The sequence below is a fragment of the Dipodomys merriami genome, unplaced genomic scaffold (assembly GCF_024711535.1).
Source record: "Dipodomys merriami isolate MVZ:Mamm:240054 unplaced genomic scaffold, mDipMer1.0.p SCAF_5, whole genome shotgun sequence".
Lineage (NCBI taxonomy): Eukaryota > Metazoa > Chordata > Mammalia > Rodentia > Heteromyidae > Dipodomys > Dipodomys merriami.
The window spans coordinates 63,556,537-63,583,827 of record NW_027206068.1 but is presented as its reverse complement, the minus strand read 5'-3'; the positions used below and the strand labels follow the sequence as shown (position 1 = coordinate 63,583,827).

General features: G+C 36.3%; 1 protein-coding gene across 1 annotated transcript in view; it reads right to left on the bottom strand.

Moving 5' to 3' along the window:
- Positions 1-27,291, bottom strand: part of Exoc4 (exocyst complex component 4) — a 689,440-nt gene that overhangs the window by 634,665 nt on the left and 27,484 nt on the right. Inside the window, exons 3-4 of the mRNA XM_069996791.1 lie at positions 21,259-21,453; positions 388-572 (exon numbers count right to left, since the gene is read on the bottom strand). Coding sequence (XP_069852892.1) covers positions 388-572; positions 21,259-21,453 — 380 coding nt within the window. The remainder of the gene's footprint in view (positions 1-387; positions 573-21,258; positions 21,454-27,291) is intronic.

The following is a 27,291-nucleotide window of genomic DNA, read 5'->3' as shown; positions in this document are numbered from 1 at the left end:
AGGAGGCTGAGATCTGAGGATAACAGTTCAAAGCCAGCCCAGGCAGGAAAGTCTGTGAGACTCTTATCTCCAATAAAACACTAGAAAACCGGAAGTGGCACTGTGGCTCAAGCGGTAGAGCCCTCACCTTGAGCTGAAGAGCTTAAGGGATAGCGCCCAAGACCAGAGTTTAAGCCCCATGACCAAAAAAAAAAAAAATCTTCAAGTTTCAGAGACATTACATTTAATACACACACACACACACACACACACACACACACACACACACACATACACACACACACACACACACACACACACACACACACACACACACACACACACACACACACACATACACACCACAAAGTAAATCAAACAGCCACTAGTAAAAAGGCTCTGACCAACCTCATTTTCCCTTTTTCCTTGTTCCGTTGCACAACTCGGCTAGTGGATTTGATGTACAGGTGTCGGTGCAGTTCATCTATGAGAACCAAGTGCAGATTCATCTTCTTGCTGTGAAGCTCAAGCCTAAGATCACTCAGTCCTTCTACTTGGAGCAGGGGGCCCTCCAAAGACTCCACTGCTGACACCTGACAAGGAGGGGAAAAAGAGCCAATCAAATTACAAGTGAATAACCTACAATACTATAAGTAAGAAAGACATGATCAAAGTACATCATATATATGTGCAAAACTGTCATAAAGAAGCCCACTGTTTTGTACAATAGAAAAGAAGAAAGACCACTTTTAAGATACTACCAAAGAGAGTTTCTCAGAATGTCAGTATACATCAGACTTTATACAGTACCATGTAGATAGACCTAGTCTTGTCCTTCCAGGATTTTCCATGTAAAATAGATAAAGCAAAGAAAAAACTCTACAAACAGATAAACACAAAGACATGTAAAACACCATAAAAGGGCTACAAATTCCATTTACACACACACACTGCTTGTCAAAAGACACTTGTAAATTGACTTCGCTAATTAAATGATATGTCACTCCTATTATTTCAAGAATCCTATATTCTAATGGTTTAAATCAACTTTTAATCAAAGTTAGCCTTTTAAACCTAAGCCTAAATTACAACACATTGTATGATTGGTTTAATAGCTAATTCTCCTGGTGACCAAAAAAGAGCTTGGTGTGAGCCTATTTTTCTACATAGAACTAGGCTCCCACTTTTTCTCATGTACAATACATACAGAGTACAATGACTTTTTTTTGTACCTTGATACTATAGGTTGAAAATAGCAATCATCACCTCTTCCTGGCCTAATGTGATAGAAGAAATGGGATTTGAATGGTAATAGAAGAAAGACTACAGATAGAGACACTCCTGGTGTGAAGTGGCGTAAGAGATTTTTTTTTAAAGAAAAATGTTGGATGAATCAAATTGGTATAGAATGTCTACAATAAAGGGAAAGATGAAAGATTCTAGGAGCCTAAAGTCACTAATTTTTAGATTTAAAATATTACTACAAAAAGGAAAGAAACATGTATGGTATAATTTCATTTATTCAGGTGTATGAAACTATGTCTCTGTGTATGTATATATATATATATATATATATATATATATATATATATATATATGTATGTATGTATGTATATGTATAGATAGATCTTTTATATCTTTTAAAGGAAAGGTAAAATGCATACTAGATCTAGGTATTATTACTTGAGAAGGAAAAAACAAGAAGGAGAGAATAGTATAAAGAATTTCAAAAGAAAAAGCATGAAGTATAATAGACTCTATGGATAGAAAGACTAAGTCAATGAAACAAAATAAATACCAAGAAATGGGTAATTGCAAGAGGGGAGTGTGTGGCCAAGGAAAGAGGAGAGGAAAAATGAAAGGGGAAGTAAAGAGAATGTAGGCAAGGCTTCATTGTATGTACCACAAAATTAAGAAAAATGAGTGAAGAGGTAGGTGAAGGGTGGGGGGAGGGTAAAATGTATAAAAAAAAAGATCACAGATCAAGGTGCATTGTATAAACAACTATGTTAAATGGCATAAAAATCGATAAATATCATACAAAATTAAGAAAAGTGAGGGAAGGGGTAGGTTGGAAGGGGTGGTTGAAAATGTTGAAATGGGTGACATTAATCAAGATGCACTGTATCCATAAACTGAATTGCTGAGTGGCAACTCCTTTGTACAACAACTTAAAGATAATAAAAATAGCCAGGCGCAGGTAGCTCACACCTGTAATCCTAGCTATTCAGAAGGCTCAGATCTGAGGAGCGCAGTTCAAAACCAGCCCAGGCAAGAAAGTCCGTGAGACTCTTAGCTCCAATTAACCACCCAAAAACCAGAAGTGCTGCTGTGGCTCAAGTGGTAGAGTGCTCGCTTTGAGCCGAATTGCTCAGGGACAGCGCCCAAGGCCAGAGTTTAAGCCTCACTACTGACCAAAAAAAAATAATAAGAATAATGAAAGTATTTTTTAAAGCATTAAGAAGAAAGCAAAAGAGGTGATAAATAGCCAAGTTTGAAAAGAAAATTACCTCCCTAAGAAACTTTTGACCTCTTGCTATTCCCTACTCAGGTTATGCTTCTAAATACTTCTAAAAGGTAATGTAAGAGGCAACTTAAAATATGCTTTAACTGGGCACTTGTTCCTTCACCCCTATCCTTTTCATCTGTGCTTTTTGATCAGAGCCTTTCCCTGCTACAGTCACTTTATCATCACTGTGGTCTCCAGAAAGAGTGGGATTCACCAATAAGTACCTTCAAACATGCACTGACATATTCTTACCATCTTACAGAAAACAACCAAAAGCTCAGGAGATCACCCACCAGGCAACTTATGCCTGCTCTGCCCTAATAATAAAACTATAACAACTTCTCTAGAACACCTCAAGAGACAAAGACTGAGCTAATGGTCAATCAGGCCAGACATATGACTTATGACTGTTTTAACTAATCATATCTTTCTTACCACCTACCCACAATTCTATTTACCCTGAGCCAATGCCTGTACCCCTGAAAATGGCTGAAGATGTACTGAAATGCTGTTTTCCCATGGCTGCCATGTAATAAATCTCCTTTTTCTTTCACCCTGTATGGACCTAATGAAACACTGAACTTTGGGGGAGGGGGGTGTCTAAAATGCTGGTTTCAAATACAGGTAGTGGCAACAACTAATGAACACTACCTACTCAGGGTAAAACTGTCCAGCACAACTATGGATACAAACAAGCCCTTAAGAAAAACCACTGATACAAAACTGATAGGGAAAACCATGAAACACATTGGTGATCAATAGTGTTGACCACCAATTCGCAATAGTTTGAGTCATCTAGGAATTTATGGACAGTGTTTAGGGGCCAAATAGAAACCAGACTGAAATGGGTTTTTTTGTTGTTGTTTTCTTTCTTTTTTTAAATGCAATGTCTTACCATGCAGCACATTACTTGTTTTGTGATGGGCTATCAAATGTAGCAAAGTAAGTTCCCTTAAGTTAAACAAGAAAGAGTTGAGGAATGGAAGAGTGACAAGCCGTGGGCCAGCTCTGACCTGTGAAGCCTGCCAGTTCATTTTCACGCTGACTTGCAACTGCCCCTCCATGACAGCCCCTGGGCTCTGTGCAAGAAGCCAGCAAGTCCAAATGGAAAAACAGCCCCACAAAATGACCAACATGTCCCCAAGGAGGAAAAACAACAACAAATTCATTTACACTTATGGCCTAAAATGGATTTTAACTCGGGTCTCTAGTGAAGAACAGAGGATGCATTAACCTTCAGTGACATCGAGATCTAGAAAATGAAAAATAATTTGGCAAACCACTGGCCCATCATGTAGCCTTATCCCTTAAGGTAATTAAATCCAGCTGAGATGGTTAAGCTTAAAAACCACCCACTGTACATTCACACTTGATTTGTTTGCAGGAATTTGCATGAAGATTTTTTAACCCAAACATCTTATGTTCCAAATAAAAAATTAAATGACAATGTCAACTGTCAAAACCACCTAATTGAAATGTGTCTTAAATTCAAGTAAAACACTTAAGCCTGTACTGAGTGCTCAGAAATTAAACTACCATAGAGAGGACCTACATGGTGTTTTAATGCATTGTTCTCAGCAACGGTTCTTTCTTTCACCAAACCACCTTGCTCATTCAAATAACCCAAAATATAAGCACTTAGATAGATAGACAGACAGATAGATTAGATAGATAGATAGATAGATTTTATATATATATATATATATATATATACATACATATATATATGAGATCATGGATACTCTTAGATCTTTAAAGTTTGAAAACTTGCCTCAAAAGAGAATAGAAAATGGCTTCTTATTTCTATAAGAAAATACAGTACTTTGTTTTCTGGCTTTAACTTATTAAAAGTATATTTATAATCTAGTATTATGGAAGGTAGGCAAGGTCATTGTTTGCTCCTATCCTAACCTTACTAAGTGGTACGTAAGCCAATTTAAAGAAAAATTGTTACCAAGTCAACATTTGATCTCTAGAATATCAGTTTTAAAACCTGACATTTTTCATGTCTGGTTTTAAGTAACCAGTACGATAAAATGTACATATTTTAGAGAGGCACTAATCAACAAACCAAGACTGATGGTTAACTGTATTGTACCATTGGGTCTTGTTTCCCAGTATTTCCTAATTCTTTCCAAGTATTAAGATTTACTAGAAATCACTAAATGATCTTTATGTAAAAACATAACTAAACAAAGATTATTTCTAATATGGTTATTCTGCAAATTATTTCACTGGGCATATCAGTCAGCTTTCCAGCCCAGGGACAAAATACCTGATAAAAACAAGATATTTAGAAGGAGATGCTAGCTAGGTTGCAGTAGCTCAAGCCTGTAATTTTGGAAGGGAGAGATCAAGGAATAAGGGCTCAAAGTCAGCCAGGGCATAAAAGTTGGCAAGACTGTTTCAATCAATAGCTGAGCATGGTGGCATAAGCCTGTCATTCCAAGCTATAGAGAAAACACATAGCTGTGTGCAGTGACATGAAGAAACACAAATCAGAAGCTTGCAATCCAGTCCTGTCTTCCCAACTGCACCAGAGACCAGCTACTAAGCCTTTAGATATGAACGTTGGGGGGACATTCAAGATCTAGATCTTAACACTTGGGTTTTCTCAATTTAATAACAACAGATTACTTTTTGAATAACATGCTGGTCAATCTCAAAGCATTTAGGAGATGCTGTTGGATTAAAACAGAGATCAACAAAAGGCTTCCAACAGGCATTTGCTATTGAAAAAAAAAAAAAAACTACCAGGGATGGAGGACAAAAAGAGTGAAGGAGGAGGTGAGATTGGTTGGAATATGTTATAAATGTGTAAAAATGTAACAATGAAATCCCCCTGTATAACTAATGTAAGGTAATAAAAAGTTATCAAAATTGGGTTCATAAGCATGACAGTCAATAACTGAATAATCTCACAAGTATTAAAATTATGAAACACAGCAGATGAAAGATCAAAGAGACTACATACAGTGTACAGTGAATTGGTCAGTGCTGTTTATGGAATCTATTCACTAATCAAACACCGTGCATTCAACATCCCAAATGATCTTTAATATGAACCACCTAGAGTTCTCCAATATGCCACACATGTCTTAAAGTGAGATTACTGCTTAATGATATGAGTCAACTAACTGCATTTGAGATTTTTCATATAATATGTATTCAAATAAACACTGAAGAAAAACAGACACTACAACCAGAGAATTTTTTTCACAAAATACTTATTATCATTATCATCTAACAGAATTAGTGCTCTGGACACAGTTAGACACTGCACAGACAGATAACAAAAATCTGGCTTAGACTGAAAACAAATATTTCCTCTAGGATTATGAAGATAAGCAAACATTTTCAAAATGTTTTAATATATGATATTGAGCAGGAAAGCATGTTTTGCTATTTAGAAAGTTATCCATATAAGAAAGCAGAAATTCTGGGGGAAAAAAAGTCTCTGTAACAAAAATTCAGAATCAGTTGTTCATTTAAAATGTAGTTAATAAAGAATTTTAAAATGCTTGCTTCAGGTTGAAATATAAATTTACAACAATGAAAATTCTTCATAATTATAAACAACCATACCCATAAGTTCGTTCCCAAATTTCATTTCTCAATTGAATTTTACAGTAAAGAATAGGAAATGACAATTTCATACTTAAGTGCTTCTCTTTAACTAGTCGAACTGAAGTTTTATGATAAAAGGTCTAATTTTGTGCTGTCATGATCCAATGGAATGTTCTGGAGAAACTATGAAGTTGGCCATTCTCAGCAGTTGACTGTAAAAATGTTATTTAAAATAAAAGAAAAACTACTGCCATTTTTTTACTTTTTTGGGGGGAGGGAAAGATGAGACTCACAAGGCTAAATGATATTAGTAACTGTTACTAAAATGAACTAAAATTCTCTCTCTCCTTCTCTTTCTCTCTCTCTCTCTCTATATATATACAGAGAGAGATAAACAACCTGACAATAAACTAACCTGCAGCTAAACCAACTAAACCATTAGCTAGGTAATGCAAAGCTAATATTTACAACTATGTTCTTGGAAGAAAGCAACTGTGGAATCAAGAAGAAAGCCATAAGTGAGTCAAAAAAAAAAAAAAAAGAATTTCACTCAAGACTGTGATAATTACTTAGTTCAGAAATGTTCTAACACTTATCCTATTAAAATAGGCCATTAAGTCCTCTGAGTAAGATAACATAACCATTCAGAAAAGTTTATCAAGGTTCTAGTTTAAGGAAGTTTTTGGTTTGGGATGGGGTTTTTTTGCTTTGTCTTGTTTTTGTCGGTGTAGGGCTTAAACTCAGGATGTGAGTGCTAACGTAGAGCTTTTTTGCTCAAGACTAGCACTCTACCACTTAGAGCCAGCTCCACTTGCAGTTTTTAGGTGGTTAATTGGAGATAAGAGTCTCATGGCCTTTGCCAGGACTGGCTTCAAATCATGATCCGCAAGTCTCAGTCTCCTGAGTAGCTAAGGTTACAGGCACGAGCTACCAGTGCCCAGCCTATGAATGAGACTTTTTAAAAATGAAATTTCACTACCCTAGAGAACTGATACCTCTCCCTGAATAGTCTCAATGAAAATCAGAACTCTAAAAACCCTTCAGCTATGATTAACTTAGTGCTCAGATCTGTTCACTGTTTCTTTGCCCATGAACACTGTAAGGCAATCTCCAGTGACTTCAGGCCCATATCTCCTAGGTTACCCTCTGCCCCAATGTGCCTGCTTCAAAACACTGGAAATCCTGGATGAGCACAAGAAGCCCACCCCACCCCCACATTCCCTGTGAAGCACAGTGAGTCAGACCACCTCTAAAGCAAGCAGAGTTGAGAAAGATAACAAACACTACATGTTTCATGTATTAATTTCAACTATATGAAAAACATTTTTATAGGTTGAACATGATCAAATATCGACTATTTTGCATAGTTTAACCTGTGAAAATTGTCAAAATCAAAATGAAGTCAATTATGGCAAACTAACTAAAAAGAGTAGGGAGGCAATAAAGGAGACAGTCACACACACACACACACACACACACACACACACACACACACACACACACACACACACACACACACACACACACACACACACACACACACACACACCCCTGCCTGATAAAAATTATTAGAGACTGAAAAACACAACCTTGCACACACACACACACACACACACACACACACACACACACACACACACACACACACACACACACACACACACACACACACACACACACACACACCCCTGCCTGATAAAAATTATTAGAGACTGAAAAACACAACCTTGCTCCAAGATTACAGAGTTACACAAAGAATACTTCTGAAAGGACACTTTCCCAGCAGGTGCCTATTTAAAACCTGGACTGCTAACACTCTTGTTACTGATCTTTGTAACTAACAACTGTTTCAAAACAATACATAACCTTAATCATTTTACTTCTAAAAACTCTTGTCTTCCACTACCACTTGGATGTGCCTATGATTTGTCATATCACATGTACTATCCTGGATTGTAATCCTCTGTTTCTTCCTGAATAAATTCATTTCTCTAGAGAGCCATGCTCTAAAGTTGACACACCTGAAAATTATAGGGATAAATTGAAAGCTTTGGTACATCACAGCACTCACACAGAACATTATGAATTTTAGAGAACTCTGAATTTTTAACTACCTCATATAAACTGAGAGCAATTTTACTAAAGGGATTAATACCAAATTATTTGTAAATAACATAGAAGTACAAGCAAGTGAAGCAATGTTAAACATAAACTCTGTATTCCTTCAATTTTTGTTTACAGCATGACTGGGGGAGGGAATTATCAAAGGCTAGACTAATATTCATGCAAAAAATCTTAGTCGGGGTGAGAGGAGAGAGGGACATGTAAAATAAGAGAAGAATAAAGAGAATCCATTCAAGGCTCTGAGCTATAGCCAAAGGTTTAGAGGAGTCCTAGGGGATCTAAAGGAAAAACAATCTCTGATCCTTGCTTTACTTAGGACAACTAAAGAGATGTTTTTTGTCTTGGCCCTGCTAGAGTCTGGAGGCCTGGAGGCTATTGGCAAACTGGTACTTAAGATGGGCTCCTCAAGAAAATAATAGCTATATCACAGAGCAAGGCTAAGTGCCTGGAGCAAGAACACCTCCCCGCCCCCCAACTCTACAGCCTGTATGCTAATCAACACTGATCAAATGGGCAATCAAAAATGCCCATTCTTAAATCAGTCTGATAACATAGTATTGATCAGACCCATTCAGGTGCCCCATCTCCCTCAGGAAACCCAATACCTATAATGCAGACTCAGCCAGCTCTCCTTGCCATTAGAGGCAGGAAGCTGTCTACTTCCAGTCTCCCTTCATTAAGAGCAGGGTTATTGCATGTTTTTATTTAATAAACTTTCATCAGCCCAAATGAAGGGTTGTTATTAGTTGAGCTAACAGCCAAATGATAATGCTCCAGAGAGATCTCAGTGCTTGTTGGTGCATTAACAAAGAGAGAAGAAGGGCTGAGGTCAAGCATGTGTCAATGTAAATGAGAAGATATTAGGTACTAAGGGCTTAAAGCCATAGACGGCCCAGGAGATAATGGAATTTACAGGATAAAGCAAATGAGATGAAGTTATTGATAAGTGAATGAAAGAAGGAGAGTCTGTAAAATACAATGCTGTCAAAGAAAAGGGCCTTTTACTAGTGAATTACTTTTTAAAGCATCTTCAAATCTATATTACAGCATAAAATTCAAGAGATCAAATAGTTCGAGCCTCATCAAAGATGTCATCCCATTACATGAAAAACAGACTTGTTCTAAAAGCATACCTTTCAGTATGCTATTCTTAAGCTTTCTTTGTCTCACCACCTCTTTTTAATATTTTTTCCTATTAAACATGTGGCATGTTACCACGAGTAATCCCAATTATTTTATTAAAACAAAAATTACCAGTTGTTTCTTACTAAAGTAGGGACAGCCAGGTGTTCTAAGATATTCCATTAGCCTAAGATATACAAAATTATAGTCACTGAGAGATGAACTGTATTGCATAAGATCTCTAAAAGAGGTCAAGACTAGGATTCCACTTCAATTTCACAAATTAAAAAGGGAAAAAGGCAATGCCGACAATGAGACTTCTTTCTTAAACTTAATTTTTATTCCAAATTCCAAAACATATGTTTAACTAAGAAAACCTGAAAGACAGACACTCACAAAGGAAAAGAAATCATGTGTAACCTCATTCATCAGATGAAATAATTTACAGTACTTTAACCTCATTCTATCCAGTTATCTTTGCAATCAGTTTGACCAAAATAACAACAATAATAGTAATATTTTAAATACACCATTTCATGTGGTAATACATTGGCAACATATATCCATTCCCAAAATACATGAGTTTTTGTATCTGCATACTATTCCACAATATACAAACTTAAATTCTCTGTATTTTAACGTATTGCTTTTTTTACTTTTATAATTCTTACAATAAAATTCTAAACACAGAATAACCAAAACTATTATTTCTTCCTTTGACAAAAAATTCTACAAGTAGAATTCTAAGCCTAAAATTACGCACCTATTTAAGGTTCTAAGGTATAGTAATAGCAAATTGAGAATCTCATTTATCTAAAAGACCTTAAAACAGATCTGTTCCCAGTTATTTCCCTGAGGAAAATGAACATTTATAACATCTTCTGAGATAGATACATATTGTCAACTGCTTTTAGAAAATCACAGGGGAAAAAAAAAAAGGCTTCCTTTTCCCAAACCTCAAGATCCCTTCAATTTGCAGTTGTTGTCAATACTCTAAAAGCATTAGAACCCAGATTTCTCCCCCAAAATTTAAGAGACCACCAGAAAAGACATTTTTATTCAACAAGTATCCAAAAGTCACTTACTCCATCATTTTATTTATTATTTGGGGACAAGAAAAAGTTTCAGAACTCTCAAGAGTTGGCAAAGGAGGTCTCTGAGAATCACTTCAAGCTCATACTTACATCAAGACAATTTCACCCACATTCAGCAAGTGTACCAAAGTCATTAGAAATGTTCAGCACTTATACAGCTCTTTACTAATATGAACTCTTAAAAACCCATAATAGAATATGAGTCGAATATGCCTATTCATTTTAAGAGCTAGGCAACCACAAGTAATTAGTATTGGAATGAACCTTCAAGAAAATAGACTCCTTAGCAAGCTCCTTCTATCATGTCAAGCTCTCAAAAGCTACTAGTTGGCATTCTTAGACCACCATCAAGTGAAGACAGAAGGCTCCTATCAATAACATAGATTATTACTGCTGCAATTGCCACATATATTTGGTTCCCATCTAGCCAAAGACAGACCCACTAAAAACCTGATCAAAAAAGCCCACATGTGAAGTTTAAGTCAAAGATGGAAGACAGCAAATGACTTGGGTATTATTTTTTTATTTTACAAAATAATGTGTTTCATTATGATGTTTTCATACATGTATACAAGGGACTTCAATTACACTCAACCCCCATTGTATCTCTTGTCCTCCTTCAGTACCCCTTTTATGTTACACTGTTTTGTTTTCAGACTTTGCATATAATAGAAAATGTGTTATCTGTCTTTTTGAGTCTGGCTTATTTTGCTTTTCATCTACTGATGGGCACTCCGGGCTGATCTGAGAAGTAGGCTGTGGTGAATAATGCTGCAATAAACATGGGTGTCAGAGTGCCTCTACCCTATGCTGACTTTGATTCCTTCGGGTTAGATGCCCAGGAATGATATAGCTGGATTGCATTTTTTCATTTTGCAAAGCACCTCAATTCTGATTTCCATAGTGGTATGCAACGGTTACATTTTCCTGACTTGATCAAGATCATTCCTCCTAAACAACACATATACATATACATATATACATTAGTAACAGAGGCACCAGACTGGAAATGCTCCTCAATATAAACAAGCCCAAGACTCCTTTCCTGCCTTTTCTTTTCCCTGGCATTGGGTAATGCTGATGACAGTGGTGCCTACACTATTTTGAATTTGTTTACTGCTTTATATTTAACAAAGCATTTTTCCACACAAGCTCATTTTCAGTCTCATAACAATTCAATAATGTAAATATATATGTATCCTCTTTACAAATAAGGACGTTGAAAAGCAGGGAAAGAGTGTAATTATCTAAGATCATACTGATGAATCAAAGCTAGAACTTGTTACATTTCAATACATTTGCTTCCACTTTTTCACAATGCACACAGCCACCATTTGGGCCCTAATTTATGAAGCCCCTGCAATAAATAAGAGGAGGACAAACAGTAAAGAAGCAAGAATCTGGTCATCAAGATTACAACTCTAAGAGTTCCAAGTCATGCAAACTTTCAGAGACATCTAGCTGAACAATTTATTAAATAAAGCTTATTTTGGCCAAGTAATCAGGCTAGAGATCAGAATTAAAACCAAGTACTGCTCTCTGCTCTTTTCTAGCTCTTTCTCAACTCTTTCCTTCTCTTCTCTCTCTGCTCTCTCTCTGCTCTTTTCTAGCTCTTTCTCAGCTCTTTTCTTCTCTTCTCTTTCCCAGCTCCCTACGCCCCCCCCCTCTCTCTGCTCTTTTCTAGGTCTTTTCTAGCTCTTTTCTCTCTCTTTCCGCTCTCTTTCCCAGCTCTCTCTCTTTCCCAGGCCTTTTCCAGCCACGTAGAGTGCCAACCTTGCCTGGCCCCCCCAGGTCTACTGAATAAACCTACCCCTTACCTGAATACCAAGTGTGTGATGCTGTTCTTACTCGGCTACCTCTTTTTTAAAAACCTAATATAAATGGTGTAAAAAAATTTTTAAAAAATTTTTAAAAAACTAAAACCAAGTACTAACCATTCTGTACAATAGAGACTGGCAATAAAGCACCTTCAAAGCCAAGTGCCAGTAGCTCACACCTGTAATCCTAGCTACTCAGGAGGATGAGATCCGAGGGTAGAGTTTCAAAGCCAGCCAGGGCAGAAAAATCCCTGTGAGACTCTTATCTCCAATAAACTACTCACAAAAGGCCAGAAGTGGCACTGTGGCTCAAGTGGTAGAGTACTAGCCTTGAGCACAAAGAGGCTCAGGGACAGTGCCCAGGTCCTGAGTTCAAGCCCCAGCACCAGCAAAAAAAAAAAAAAAAAAAAAAAAGCACCTTCAAGCAATATTTCTACTCCAATGTGAATATCACCATATGTGTCATACACAAAAAATACTTGGTGTTTAACTACACAGAGCTAGTATTCAATAAAGACAAGGACAATGAGTCTTGCTCTGTTCTAAAGAATACGCTGAACTCTACACTAACAGTTTCAAATTTCTCTGTATACTGCCATCACTGAAGTCAGTGCTGTACCTTCAGAGATTTTGATATAATTAGTCTGGGATGTGGTCTAGACTTTAGAATTCTAGAAAAATCTCCTAATGTGCAGTTTGGAGATCTCTGTCCTATAGCTAAGCAAGCTAAATGAAAATTGCTAAACTTTATCAGGTTTAGTACAATAAAACAGAATTTCTATTGGCTTTAAATTAAGAGGCAAATGAATAGCAAATAAAATCTCAAAATAAAGGAGTAGAAAAATTAATGCAATACGCAGGTACAGTACGGTTTTGAGAAACCTGTCTTTAAAAACAAACACATTTAAAAAAAAAAAAAAAAAGGCTTTGACTAGCATGACAAATAGTTCCTACAGAACTCTGCATTCTTACTCAGTAAGATAAAAATAGAGCCAGCACAAATCTATTCAATTCATTTAGGACACAAACCCAAGGTTTAATAACTTTTCTTTTTTTAACTCATGTTGACCAGATGATCAGACTTAAGTGTGAGGGGATAAGGAGACTCAAAACCATACTCCTTTTCCCCCAGTGTTCCCAGTGCACTTTCTAATTGCATGTTTTGGCATTATACTCACCTTGAGTCAATATTTATATGTTTACCATCTGCCTCTCTCTACTATTATATATGTTCCTTAAAGGTTAAGGCCACCTTTATAGAACACATATAACAGTAACAAAAATGATCAACAATGGCATGTCACATGTCAAATGTCAGATTATTTGTCCAAATATCAAAATATATACCATTCTTTCTTTATCATGTGCATCAAACATTCATAAACAGAGTATATAAAAAATTTGAAACTAATAACAAAAAAGCAAATAACCCACTTTTGGTAAATGATTAACAAATACACACTTCTCAAAAGGGGCAATTCTGGGTCTATAGATTAATTCAAACCATAGTATTTCTCTAGTATGTGTGAGGCCCTGGCTTTCATACCCTACGCCACAAAAGAAAATAAATAAAAGAGGAGAGGGGAGCAGAGGGGATTCAAAGTCAACAAATTTATGAGAAATACTCAACATTAACAATTAGAGAAATAAGCCAGAATCACAATGAGATATCACCCATTTAATTATAATAGCTATTATCAAAAAAAGAAAACCATTGGTAAGGATGTGAAGAGGGAATTCTTACAGAGCTGATAAGAGTTATATTAACATGCCTACTATAAAGAATAGTTTCCTCAGAAGCCTAAAAATAAGCCCCAAGTGATGGTGTGCATCCATAGTTCTGGCTACTCAGGAGGATCACTTAAAATCCAGGGGCTCAAGACAAGCCTTGAGCAACATACTGAGACTGTCCTCAGCCAATGAGGTTCAGCATATCAAAGAAGGATACTTCTTTGCTCATACATATTATTGTTTGCACTATTCACAATAGCTGAGATAGAGAATCAAGTTAGATACATGTCAGTGGATGAATAGGTAAAGGATATGTGGCATAAGTACACAATGGAGTATTATTCAAACATAAAAGCATTTGTAGCCTATAATTTGCAGCAAAATGATGGAACTGGAGAATATGATCTTAAATGAAACAAATCATAGAAAGACAAATGTCACATCTTTGTTCTAATATGAGGATAAGAGAAGTCAATCTGAAAATAGAAGGGGCTACTGGAGACTTGGAAGTGTGAAGACAGAATATATATAATTATCATACTGTATATCATAAACTATGTACAATTAAAATAAATTTTTAGAAATGCTAAGCTAGTCTTACATTCAGATAATGTCAAGGCTGGACTAATTTATTTATTTGCACAAAATAAGTCTACAGAGTAGTTTTTAAGATTATAACATCAGAGCAATTTCCATATCCTTTCTAACAGTGCCAACGAGAATAACCAAAGTACAAAATGTCAAAGAACTTACCATGTATATTACAAATACTTTTTTCTTTGTTAAGTGATTACATAAATTTCACAAAATTCACAGTATTGTGGGATAGTGATACTTAGGTAAAGTCACAAACACATTTTAACCTTCATGAGGTGCACTGTCATTATCATGGTCTATAAAGCTTATGATCTTCACAAACTTGGACACTACAGCTATTTTTTCCAATTCAGGTGATAACACAAATACTTTCATATTGGTTTAATACCTCATTTAATGCTTTCAATTACCTTTGGAGGCATATAATTATATTATTCTTCACTCCAAATGTCAGCAAATATAAACAATAAGCTATGAGTTAGTTCAGCTAGTAAGAGCCAGAACTGGGGTACCAGTATAGGGCTACCCAAACTCAAAGTAAGATCCTTGCTGACATTCACAACTCTCAACATTATCCAAACATCTTATGAACTGAAAAGACTACAAATGCACTTGTTTTTATTGCAGAATTCTATTCAAATAAATAGCTGCTATACTCTTCTTGATCCTAGATATGCCTCATTTTCAAAGTGTAAGTCAAATAATTCTCCCACACTATTCTCTCAGAAAAGCACTCTGAGATGCACTGGAAAGAAGGCAGCTAGATAAAAGAAGGCAGCTAGATAAATATGTTATTGTTACAATTATCATAATCATCCTTCTCTGACTATACTGATATGGATTCTTTTTTAAGACCTATATATAAAGACACAATGATTAAAGACACTCAAAATCTCTGTAATCTCAAGAAGGCTTAGCAATAAAAATTATTTTAGTTTACAAGTCTTGTGACTGTCAGCTAAAGTGCTTCAAAACTACTCGCACCAACTTGGTTTCTACTGATTTAATGCAATTATGAATTGACTTCTATGGGCTGATAAATCAGAACTTGTGTAAGTGGTTTTCAAAGCTCTCTGTGCAATTTAGTATGATGCAAACTTCGACACACGAATTTTCCCTGGGAAAAAGTTTATAAAAATATTAACTAACATGAAATACCTTCCTGGTTAGCTCGTGCCACTGGGAAGAAGCGGCTATTCTTATATTAATAATTCTTCCCAGAATTAATCAGTCATTGTACATTAGAACCAGCAGCTGGAGTGTTTTGAGTGATAATGAAACCTGTAACAAGGCATCTTCAGCCGTCTTTTCAAGACAATAAGGGAATTAAAATTTCAATTTAAATGCAGAGGTTTGAAACACGCTTCACTGGCAAAATTACTTCAATTAATGTGAGTGGAATACAAAGGATAGACTGCAGAAATGTGATGCAGCAACCAGAAATTATGTCATTAATGTGCTTGCATCAACCCAGCACAATGACTGCAAAGGTCTAATTTAAACCATACATATCACAAAGCTACAGGCTACAATATTAATCAAGTCTCTGATTTCAATGTGACGGATACGGGCTTCTTGTTGGATCACTTTTAGCCTTTCATAAGCCAACAGCAGCTGTTTACCTTGCTGAAGAAAACAAAAGGCCAGGCCTCTTTGCAGACATTCCCTGTCATGACAATTTAATTATTTTATGCAATGCTAAGGTTATCATATCAAAAGAAGAAATAAATATTCTCACCTAGAAGACAATAGTTATGAGACCAGCCTGATGGTGAATCAGGATAGCAAGAAAGGGTCACCACTGATTTATGTACTTTAGGTTTATTAACCTATAGTGAGTAGGGATCAAATTACTACATATCTGAATCTGCACCTGCCTTAAAATGAAAATGCAAAAATTTCTGACAAACGTATCCAAAGGAATTGGGGGAAGGAGGTCTGAAAGACTAGATTGCTTTGTCTTTACTTTCTTAAGAAGTACTTTAGCAAAGATTTCCCTTTGGGTTCTTGATATTCCTTAAGGAGATTTTACATCTAACCATGGGGAAAAAAAATATGATTTTTTTTGGGGGGGGTCCGGTCGTGGGGTCTGAACTCTGGGCCTGGGCGCTGTCCCTCAGCAATTCAGCTCAAGGCTAACACTCTCCTACTTGAGCCACAGCGCCATTTCCGGCTTTTTTCTGCTTATGTGGTGCTGAGGAATAGAACCCAGGGCCTCATGCGTGCGAGACAAGCACTCTACCACTGAGCCAACTTCCCAGCCCCAATATGATTGTTTTGTATATATCAATTCCAGTGGGAAAGTAATTATAGACTCTACTCTTCACACTTGCATACAAAAGGCCAAGAGAATACTTCCAGCCTTTTAGGTACACTTTAAATCCTACCTCCATAAAATCCTTCGTGTTAGAATAGACAAATCATTGTTTGTTTGGGACTTCAACTTCCCAGATCATACAAAGAATCTACTCAACTATAAAATGGCAAAGATATAAGAAATCTCTCTCTCATGTACTTTTTGGAGAATTAAATGAGTCAATAAATGTCACATACTTAAAATGGTATCAGCCCATAGTAGATGTTGTTCATTTAAATATTACCCATAACAGGGATGAGAGAACTCATGAGAGAATTTTGTCATTTAAAAAGAAAAAGAAGACATAAAGAATTTCAATGAAAGCTGTTGATCAGTAGGGGGTTGGAGAAATGGAGAAAAAGAAAGCAATAGAGAGGGCTGCTCTGATTAAAATTTAATAAGGGCACATCTAAATACCATGGTAAAATCCTTTGGTACAATTAACACACAGGAAAGAAAAAAAGTGACAGGAAAGTAAAACAGGCTATGTTGAAAGGCAGGATTGTGGGAGACTAGGGGTAAACAGAAAAGTTTGAATGAAAATGAGTAGGGCCAGAAAAGGGTAGGGGCAAAGGAGAGGAATGGAACAAAGCCTACCAGTCTGGCTAGGACACATTGTAGGCATACACAGGCAGGGATGTCACAAAGAAACTCTTCCCTTGTCTAGTTAATATAAGCTAAAAAGAAAAACTGTGTGAAGGGGTGGCACTCGTCAAGATGCACTGTGTTCATAAGCTGCTTTATTATATGGTGCCTCCTTTGTACAACTACTTAAATATAATAAACAATTATTTAATTGGTGGAATAAAAAGCAAATCAAAAGCAAAAAATACAAAGCATCGCTCCTGGGAAAGAAATACCTTTATCTCCACATACTACTACTAAAGGTTCACATAGTTATGCATTTAGGTAATGATATATGAACTCTTCACATATTCTATGGTGTATGTAAAGACAGAAAAAAGTTAAGACATACCCCCTACACTGAATGATTTACCACACAAACAAAAGCGATTGTATTACAACGAGAAAAGGTAGCTTATGAAAATATAAGGGAAAGCATCTAGATATTTCAGACAAATATTGTGAATCAGCTCAAGGTAATATATAGTCAATTAAAAGAGAAAAACCTAATGCAATCTTATAAGCCAACAATAACTAGAAACCATAATTTATAACAAGCTATTATTTTTAAAGCCTGCAAAAAGCAATAGCCTTATTAAATCCAATTAAATATATGTACCACCTCTAAGCAACATATTCCCAAGTATTATCAAAGAACACAAATGAGGGCTTCAGTATGTGAGAGGCATATCCTATGTACTTATAGGAAGATAATGTTGGTAACACAGTGATTCCCTTAAATGCAATGAAAATCTTATCATACATTTTGTGGAATTTAACCAACTAAACTAAAATTACTGTGGAAAAGTAAAATGCCAAGAACATCTTTCTTTACCTCCTATCAAGATATAAACTTACAGTAATTAAAGTATCATGGTTTCAGTATAGGTATAGATGAATCCAACTGAACAAAGTAAAAAAATCTGGAAATAGATTCATGCATATGTAAAAACTTGGAATGTGACAAATGGCATTATAAATCAATGGAAAAGGGATGCAGTAAACAGTCTAAGCCAACTGGCTACAAAATTGAAAAATAATTTTTCTCCCCACTGGGTATCAGTGACTTATACCTGTAATCCCAGCAATTTAGGAGACTGAGATCCAGAAAAGTGAAGTTGAAGGCCACTGACAGCAGAAAAACCCATGAGACTCTGTCTCCAAAAGAATAAACAAAAAGCAGGACTAGCAGCAGGGCTCACATGGTAGATTGCCAGCTGAGCAAGTAAACTAAGCAAGTAAAAGGCTCTGAGTTCAACTAAAAAGTTTTCTTTTTTCCCCTTTTCTCTTTGCCTTGTCTTTTTTCTTCTCTCTTTCTTATTAGTATATTAATTGTGTAAAGAGAAAGGTAAATTAGATCTCTAGTCATATCAAATAAAAATGCACCTCAAAAGAAAACAGTAAATTCTCTTTAAGACATTGGAATTAAACATTTTTCTCAAAGCAAAACAATATAGCATAAAAGAAATTTCATTGAGTTACAATAAAAAGTATAACAAAAGACACAAAAAGTAAAACCATAAGCCATCAGTTGTAGGAAGATACTTGTAAATCTACCTAGCAGGCAAGGAATTTTTCATGTTAGTAATATAAAAACAACTACACATAGTTTTTAAAAGGGGGGAATGGAACGAAACTGCTGGCACCTCTATATGACGGAAGTGTCCTTCCTCCCCAGTCTTCCTCATACTATCCACTGTGTGAGTCCAGCTACAACTGACCACCCCAGTACCCGACGGCCTGAAGCCCACATCTAGGGATTTTTTAATTAACAAAATAATTTTTTGAAGTCTCTTTCCCTCTGAAAAATAAATCTGCAATTTAAACCTAGAATTCTTAATGAGGAAAAGGGAAGCTATTTTCTTCTACAACGCTGGAAAGACACAGAACACAGCCTATACTATACTGCCAGCCTACAGGAGAATGATGAAGACACAGAGAAAACAGGTGGAACTTACACTCCTGTTCATCTATGTGTCAAGAATTCTTGTTTTCTTCCCTAACATGTACTGAAAGCTTGGTCCCCTGTGTGTGGTACTTTGGGGAAGCAGTAGAGGGTGGAATCTTCAGCAAGAGGTGGAGCCTAACAGAAGAGAGGCCCTTTCCTGCCTCTTTACTTCCTGCCCACCATAAGGTGAGTTGCCTCCTCTACCACAAGCTCTCACTGTGAAATACTGCCTCACCAAAAGCCAATGGCAAAGGGCCCACGGAACCATGAACCTCTGAGACCATGAACCAAAATAAAACCTTTCCTCCTTGTAAGTTCATTTCCCTTAGGTATCTGTTATACGGATGGAGGGCTAACTAACACAACTAGAGTCAAAGTTCTCTAAATACTAAAGCTATTTAATAATGTCCTGAAATAGAATATTTAAGTAAATAAATTAGCCCTTAATAAAACCATAATATAAAAATCTGGAATCCTAAAAGTAATATAATTATATAAACAGAAACACATGTTAGCAACCGATTGGTAGCTAAAAGCAAGCACATTCCAAAACATGATTCTCCAAATAAACGTATAAATGCATATAAATATGCATAATCATATCTATTCTGATTTCTAGATATTGATAATTCAGCACAAATATGCAGAAACCACCACTAAAACTGAAAAGTAAACTAATTTATGTCAGACAACCTAAAGTCCTATTAAGTAAAATTATTATCACCTGTAATAAAAGGCTGGCAACAACCAATTCTTTTGCTTCTCCCAAAAGAGGGCCATTATTAACCTCTTTCCACCTGTCTATGGAAACTGACCACTGAGTGTAGGGAAAACCAAGTATTAATATAGCATAGTACAGTGCTTCTTACCCTTCGGTTACCACATTCCTTTAAAATGTCTTATAAAAGGTTCTTGGAAAATTGAACTAATTGGAACTACAGCATTTAACCTGTGTCTCCAATTCCCCTCAGTGTTTTGATCAGTGCTAGAACCAATCTAATTTGGTGAAACAAAGATAAAGGGCTTTGCATCATTTAGAGAAGAAAACAGTTCAACCACATTCTATCTACAGCTGGAGACTTCTGCAGTCCTTGTCTACTTGGAATGAGATGAAAGTAAGCATGTATTAGTGCAGAATAGGCAGTACGACAGCACAGCCTATCTTTAGGGACCAAAACGTGTATTTCTATTCTTTATTCACCTGCTTGACACTCACCACTAATTGCAACCTTCTAGGAACTTTCGTTAATTCAAAAAGTAGAACTCAATGGACTTATGAGTCTAAAAGGTAGGTTGTGAACTTCTCTTGCTCAACCAAGGTATTCCTATGATTCTTTTTTTAATCCATTTTCTTTATCAGTTGACATGAACAAAACAAAGCTAAAATGCAGGAATTCATTTAAAAAAAACTGTGAGATACCTACTTTATAAATCTTCAGGTTATTTGAATCATGTAGATTTCATCCTTTAAAATGGGGTTATCTTGTTCAGAAGCTAAAAAACACTTCTTATTAGCATTGCAACATGACTGAAGTATTGGGTTTTTTCCTATTATACTTCTTGCCACTTACTACAAAGGAAGACAAGACATAAATAATAACCAACTACCATTTCAAAAATTGCCATTAGGAAAAAGTATCTTCTACAAAGATTTGGGAGTCCTAAGAGGACAGTTTATTGTGCTATATGCATTACAGGATTAAGAGGGAACAATAGAACAACCAAAAAAAAAAAAAAGAGTGTTTTTACATGTTAGCAGAAGTGGCCCTTCCCACAGGCTGTTCTCTTACCAGCATATCAGTGGCACTGAGATAGTGCTTGCTGGCCATGCACTGTTCCAACTTTTGAGGCACTTGCTTGATGTTCTCAATTTCATCCAACAGGTTCAAGACATACTTATGTTCAATGCCTTCAATCCACAGTTTCCGAAGTTCATCCCGTTTGCAGTGTAACAGCATTTTGCATGAAAGCAGATTCTCTTTCACCTACAATAAAGCAGATTTAGTTTTTGGGGTCAGTCTGCAATCTTACCAGCCTAAATCTACAATTTGCTTAGCATTCTTCATTGGCCCTACTGTATGTAACAGTCCTAATTCCCATCCCCATTTTCTTCCCTTCCTTGGTCTGCTCCCAAAATTCTAATTTTGTTTCTGGCACTGACTCCCTTGAATACTTCTCTACCTCTCTGTGACTGTATTTTCTCTCCCATGAAATAAGAAACTTGTTCCTAACATACCTTTGAGTGGACCTACAAATAATTACTAAGTATATAAAGCATTTCAGGGGCTGGGAAGGTGGCTCAGTGGTAGAGCGCTTGCCTTGCATGCCTGAGGCCCTGGGTTCGATTCCTCAGCACCACATAAGCAAAATGAAAAAAGCCGGAAGTGGCGCTATGGCTCAAGTGGTAGAGCGCTAGCCTTGAGCTGAAGAGCTGAGGGACAGCGCCCAGGCCCAGAGTTCAGGCCCCACGACTGGACCCAAAAAAAAAAATAATAAATAAATAAATAAATAAATAAAGCATTTCACATAAATATTTAATAAATATAAAGCTCCAAATATAAAGCTTCACATAAAAGTTAGTACATCTAAGACAGGAACTACAGCTCTGAAAGTATAATGCTATTATTCTTTCCCCCAGTCCTCCTTGCACATGTCCCAGTCAACTGACAAATCATTTGGTCTATGCTTCTAGCTCTAGATCTCTAGGAAAAGTTGATAAGAAAAGATCAGAGCACTTTTCTCAACTAATTACAACAAAAATAACCCAATTACCTAAAAAGGGCACATTCAGAGTTATTTCAAAGTAAGAGGTCTTTTTTCTGTGCATTTTGAACAATAAATATTAAATAAGACAATCTGGGCAGACAAATCTGCAAAACTCTTATCTCCAATTAACCAGTAAAAAGCCAGAAGTGGAGGTGTGCCAGCATTGAGCAGAAAAAGCTAAGCAAGCGTAAGGCCCTAACTTCATATTCCAGTACTTGTAGTGAAGGGAGGTAGGAGAGAGGAAGGGAATACTTGGAGGGAAAAACTAAAACAATAAAAGACAGTTTCTCTGAATTATTTGAATTGGAAGTAGAGTAGCACGAGCTAAGGAAATCCCGGTTTTTTATCATCATCTGTGATTTATTGGACTTTAAGTCTATCTCTCAAGAACATTCCTAGATCCCAGTGGAGTTACTGATCTCTAGGTCAAGAATTCAGCTACTAAATTTAATACATTTTATTTTTTTCCCATCCTCCCCCTACCCCCTTACATTTTAAATCTTAGTTAAAATCTGTTAGAATTTGTTTTCTAGTATTGTACTTCTATCATCTCAGTACTATAATTCTCAGCATTTCCCTCTGTGTATGGTTACTATGAAAACAGATAAAACTAAATTTTATGTCATACAACACCCAACTAGGCTGTTGATCAAGGAAACAACAGATAAACTTACACAATGTCAGTAAAACTTGGCTAACTCTTATATGATTGGCAAGTGACCATTATGGAATTTCACACTAGCATAAGGAAGCAAGCTCACTTCTTATTTTTGCTCACTACAGAAAAGCAAAGTAAAAGTAAGGTAGAATTTTTTTTGTGGAGGATACATTGGCATAAGGCTATGGAGGAAATGAGCATCATCAAAATTATTCCCTAAACTGAGATAACAAAGTTGCAGACAGGAGAAGCTACAACAATTTTTATTACTAAATTTCCCTGGGGGTTTATAATTTTTTATTAAAAGCCACAATTATGAAATGTTATTCTAAAACTTGGGAGATTGTGTCAACAACAGAAAAAAAACAAGGAATCACAGAAATACTATGCTGAGTAAAAGAAGCTAGATACTCATGACATTAGAATCCAAATCAGTCATTACTTGAGCAGGCTATGGAAGAGATGTCATTGCAGATAAAGAGCAGGAAGAGGCCAGGTATAGAAGTGAATCCCTTAGTTTCAGTATGAAGGAGGCTGAGGCAGGAGGGTCCCAAATGAGAGGCCAACAGGTGGTATGTAATAAGACTCTTTCTCAAAAAAAAAAAAAAAAAAAAATGGAGGAAAGAACTCCCTAGGAATAACTCCCTAGGTAAAAGAACTCGGTAGATAAAAGAACTCCCTAAGTAAAACTCCCTAGGTAAAGACTCCCTATGATGATAAAACATTCAAGGATATATACATTCACTAAAATTACTGAACTGCACTATCAAAATATGTTCATAATATATGTAATTTATACATCAATAAAAATAGGGATACAGGAATTATGGAAAATATTAAAGTAGTATTATTATACAACCCAGTAATCCCACTACTGAGTATACAGACAATGGCCATCTTAACCTCATAGTAGGGAGGAAGTTGTTGTACACATTCAATAGAAACCATACTCCAAATCATATCACTTCGATCATTTCTGGGGCTAACAATATGCTGTTTGATAGTCTCTGAAGATGCTGCACAGCAGCAGTGAGCGGCAGCTCTCATTGCACCTAATCACAAAGGTAAACACCAGATCTTTCTAGTGCACTGCATTACTAAGCCAGGGTGCTTGATAGGATGTATGAAATGAGTCCATTTCTGGTGTTTTCAATTTATGATGGGAGTATCCGGATGTAACCCTATCATAAATTGAGAAATGTCTGGATATCCAAAGGAAATGTAATCTGTATGTCAAAGAGACAGCTGCTCTTCCATGTCCACCACTGCAGTCCTATCCTCAATAACCTAAACAGAGAATTAATCTAAAGTGGTTATCAACAGAAGAAAATAAAATGTCAGAGAATATAAAATGGTAGTTACCGAGGGACAGAACTAGAGAAATGTTGGTCAAAGAATACAAGATTAATAAGAGAACTAGCTTTGAGAAATAACATTGCAGAACATATGGACTAAAGTGAATAAGAATATATGGTAGCCAGGCACCAGTGACTCACGCCTGTAATTCTAGGTACTCCATAAGCTGAGATCTGAGGGTTGCGGTTCAAAGCCAGCCGGAGCAGAAAAGTCCATGAAACTCATCTCCAATTAAACAGCAAAAAAGCCAAAAGTGCAACTGTGGCTCAAGTGGCAGAGTGCTAGTCTTGAACACAAAAAGCCCAGGGACTTTCCCAGGCCCAGAGTTTAAGCCCCAGGACCATGACCAAAAACAAAAAAAAAAAAAGTATGGTACATTTAAATATTACTAAGAGATAAGAAATAGAAAATATTTAAGGAAACAAATACATTAGAGTGATTTCGCTGCTATGTAAGCATTCTACGATATATAAATTTTTCTAAAAGCTATGTTTCATGCTATATAGCTATATACTTTTGTTAATTAACAAAATTTCAAATAAAAATTCATAAAGTTTTTTAATGGCAGAGGGGGAAAAAGAATTGTGCCCACTGATGAGTAACATCCAAATAAGAGAAAGATACATTTACTCTCATAAATGCAATGACAGTACTTCCATTCTATTTATTTAATTTAGAAGGATAATTCAGATCGTAAAATTAACATGACTCTCTGTTCCATCCCTAAAAACAAACTCATCAAAGTCAAGCTCTTAAATTATGACATCATATTAAGAGACAAATATCCTTTACTTCCTCTGAATTATAGTACTTTCACATCTGCTCCTACTCACCTGTTCAACAATACAAGGAATTTCCATCTCAATATACAGGCACTGAAAGTCACCCTAATTACAGAGCTTTAGCAAAGAAGAAGTCATGGGCTGGGAAGGTGGCTCAGTGGTACAGTGCTTGTCTTGTATGCATGAGGTTTGATTCCTCAGCACCACATAAACAGAAAAAAACGGAAGTGGTGCTGTGGCTCAAGTGGTAGAGTGCTAGCCTTGAGCTGAAGAGCTGAGGAACAGCGCACAGGCCCAGAGTTCAGGCCCCACAACTGATAAAATGAAAAAAAATTTTAAAAAAAGAAAAGAAAAGAAGTCAAGGAAGACAGGGCCCAAGAAGCCATAGTAGAAAAGAATGATAAATGGTACAGAAGGCAGAGATTTTTACAACTATAGCTTGTAAGCAGTATTGCCTTAGCTTTCTCCAAAGAGGAGCAGAGACACATTTCAAAGTGTCTGCTAAACACAGGCCCAGAGGAAATGCTGAAAGGCCATAAACCCTGAGTCATAAAAGAAAAGCACTGAATCTAGACCAAGGAGAAATAAACAGGCGATAAGTGCCTCCTTTTTAAGTCTGAATATTATCTTTAATAAAACACAAATGTACACACAGCTTATTGTACTGGGAGAACAGAATGATCCTGAAAAGTGCCATATTAGCAAGAGATGGTCATTGAAAATTAATGTCGATATCATTATTTTAATCATATAAAATATTGTTATATCGTTTTCCTCCTTTTTTGTTGTTGGTGGTGAAAGAAAACCTGCATACAAGTGCTGTCACATGTATTTGCCTGCCACAAGTGTCCAACTGAGTGTTTTCCAAAGAGGTTCATAGGAAGTGACTAGAAACATGCTCTACTGTTTAAAAGGCCTTTGGAATTACAAACCATTTTTAAATTATTTTTTTGCCATGTTTTCCTCAACTTTAGGTTTTATTTGGTTTTGTTTGGTTTTAGCTGCCAATATAAAGTCTTAAATTCTCTGAGAATCTTCCCTCAACCCAATCCAAGGGCAATGCCTTTCAGAGTGTGGACTCAGTATACAAATGAAGAAACCCTTAGCTTAATAGCACAATTATCGCTGGGTGCCAGTGTCTCAAGCCTATAATCCTAGCTACTCAGGAGGCTGAGATCTGAAGATCAAGGTTCAAAGCCAGCCCAGACAGGAAAGTCTGTGAGACTCTTATCTCCAATAAACCACCAGAAAACCAGAAGTGGTGCTGTGGCTCAAGTGGTAGAGTGCTCGCCTTGAGCTGAAGAGCTGAGGGACAGCGCCCAGGCCCAGAGTTCAAGCCCCACAACAGACAAAAAAAAAAAAAAAAATTACAATTATCTCATGATTTTTAAGACAATATTAATGGACTCCAAACTAGTGTCCAGCTATTAAATTATGGTATCTCAGGGCTGGGAAGGTGGCTCAGTGGTAGAGTGCTTGCCTTGCATGCCTGAGGTCCTGGGTTCGATTCCTCAGCACCACATAAGCAAAAAGAAAAAAGCCAGAAGTGGCACTGTGGCTCAAGTGGTAGAGCACTAGCCTTGTGCTGAAGAGCTGAGGGACGGCTCCCAGGCCCAGAGTTCAGGCCCCATGACCGGACCAAAAAAAAAAATAAAAATAAAAAATAAATTATGGTATCTCATTATTGTCCACTGGTTGGTACATCCATTTCTAAAAACCTGAGGCTTTCTTCCCTTTCTCATATAAGCAGCTAGAAAATTCATTTCATATACAGGCTGTAAATAATTTCCTACAAAGACCACAGTGTTCTACTATGACATTCTTTATATTAATTAAGACTATTTTTCATTTTAATTCTACCTTTCAAGGTACAGTTTTATATAAAAGCCAAAAGTTATTTTAGGTAAATGCTAAGGAATGAATAATTAAGACCTAACAACTTCACCTGAAGTAGTTATTTCTAGTTATGGGCAAAAAAAAATGAGTTTCAGAGATGAAACAGGCAAAAATGGGGTGAAATGTTAAAAGTTTTGTACATATATCACAACAGAGCCAAGTCTGTGCCTTCTTTCAGCCTACCCTACTCCTCTATTAAAAGTATTAGGTTATTATCTTTTAAGAAATTTAGGCTGAGCTCATCTTGTCTACCTAGTACATCAAAGAAAAACTCAAGTTCAAATACCAATACACATCATCTATATTGCCCACCTCTATAATAATCTACAGATTATGAGGTTTCCTAGTGCAATAATATCCTAATT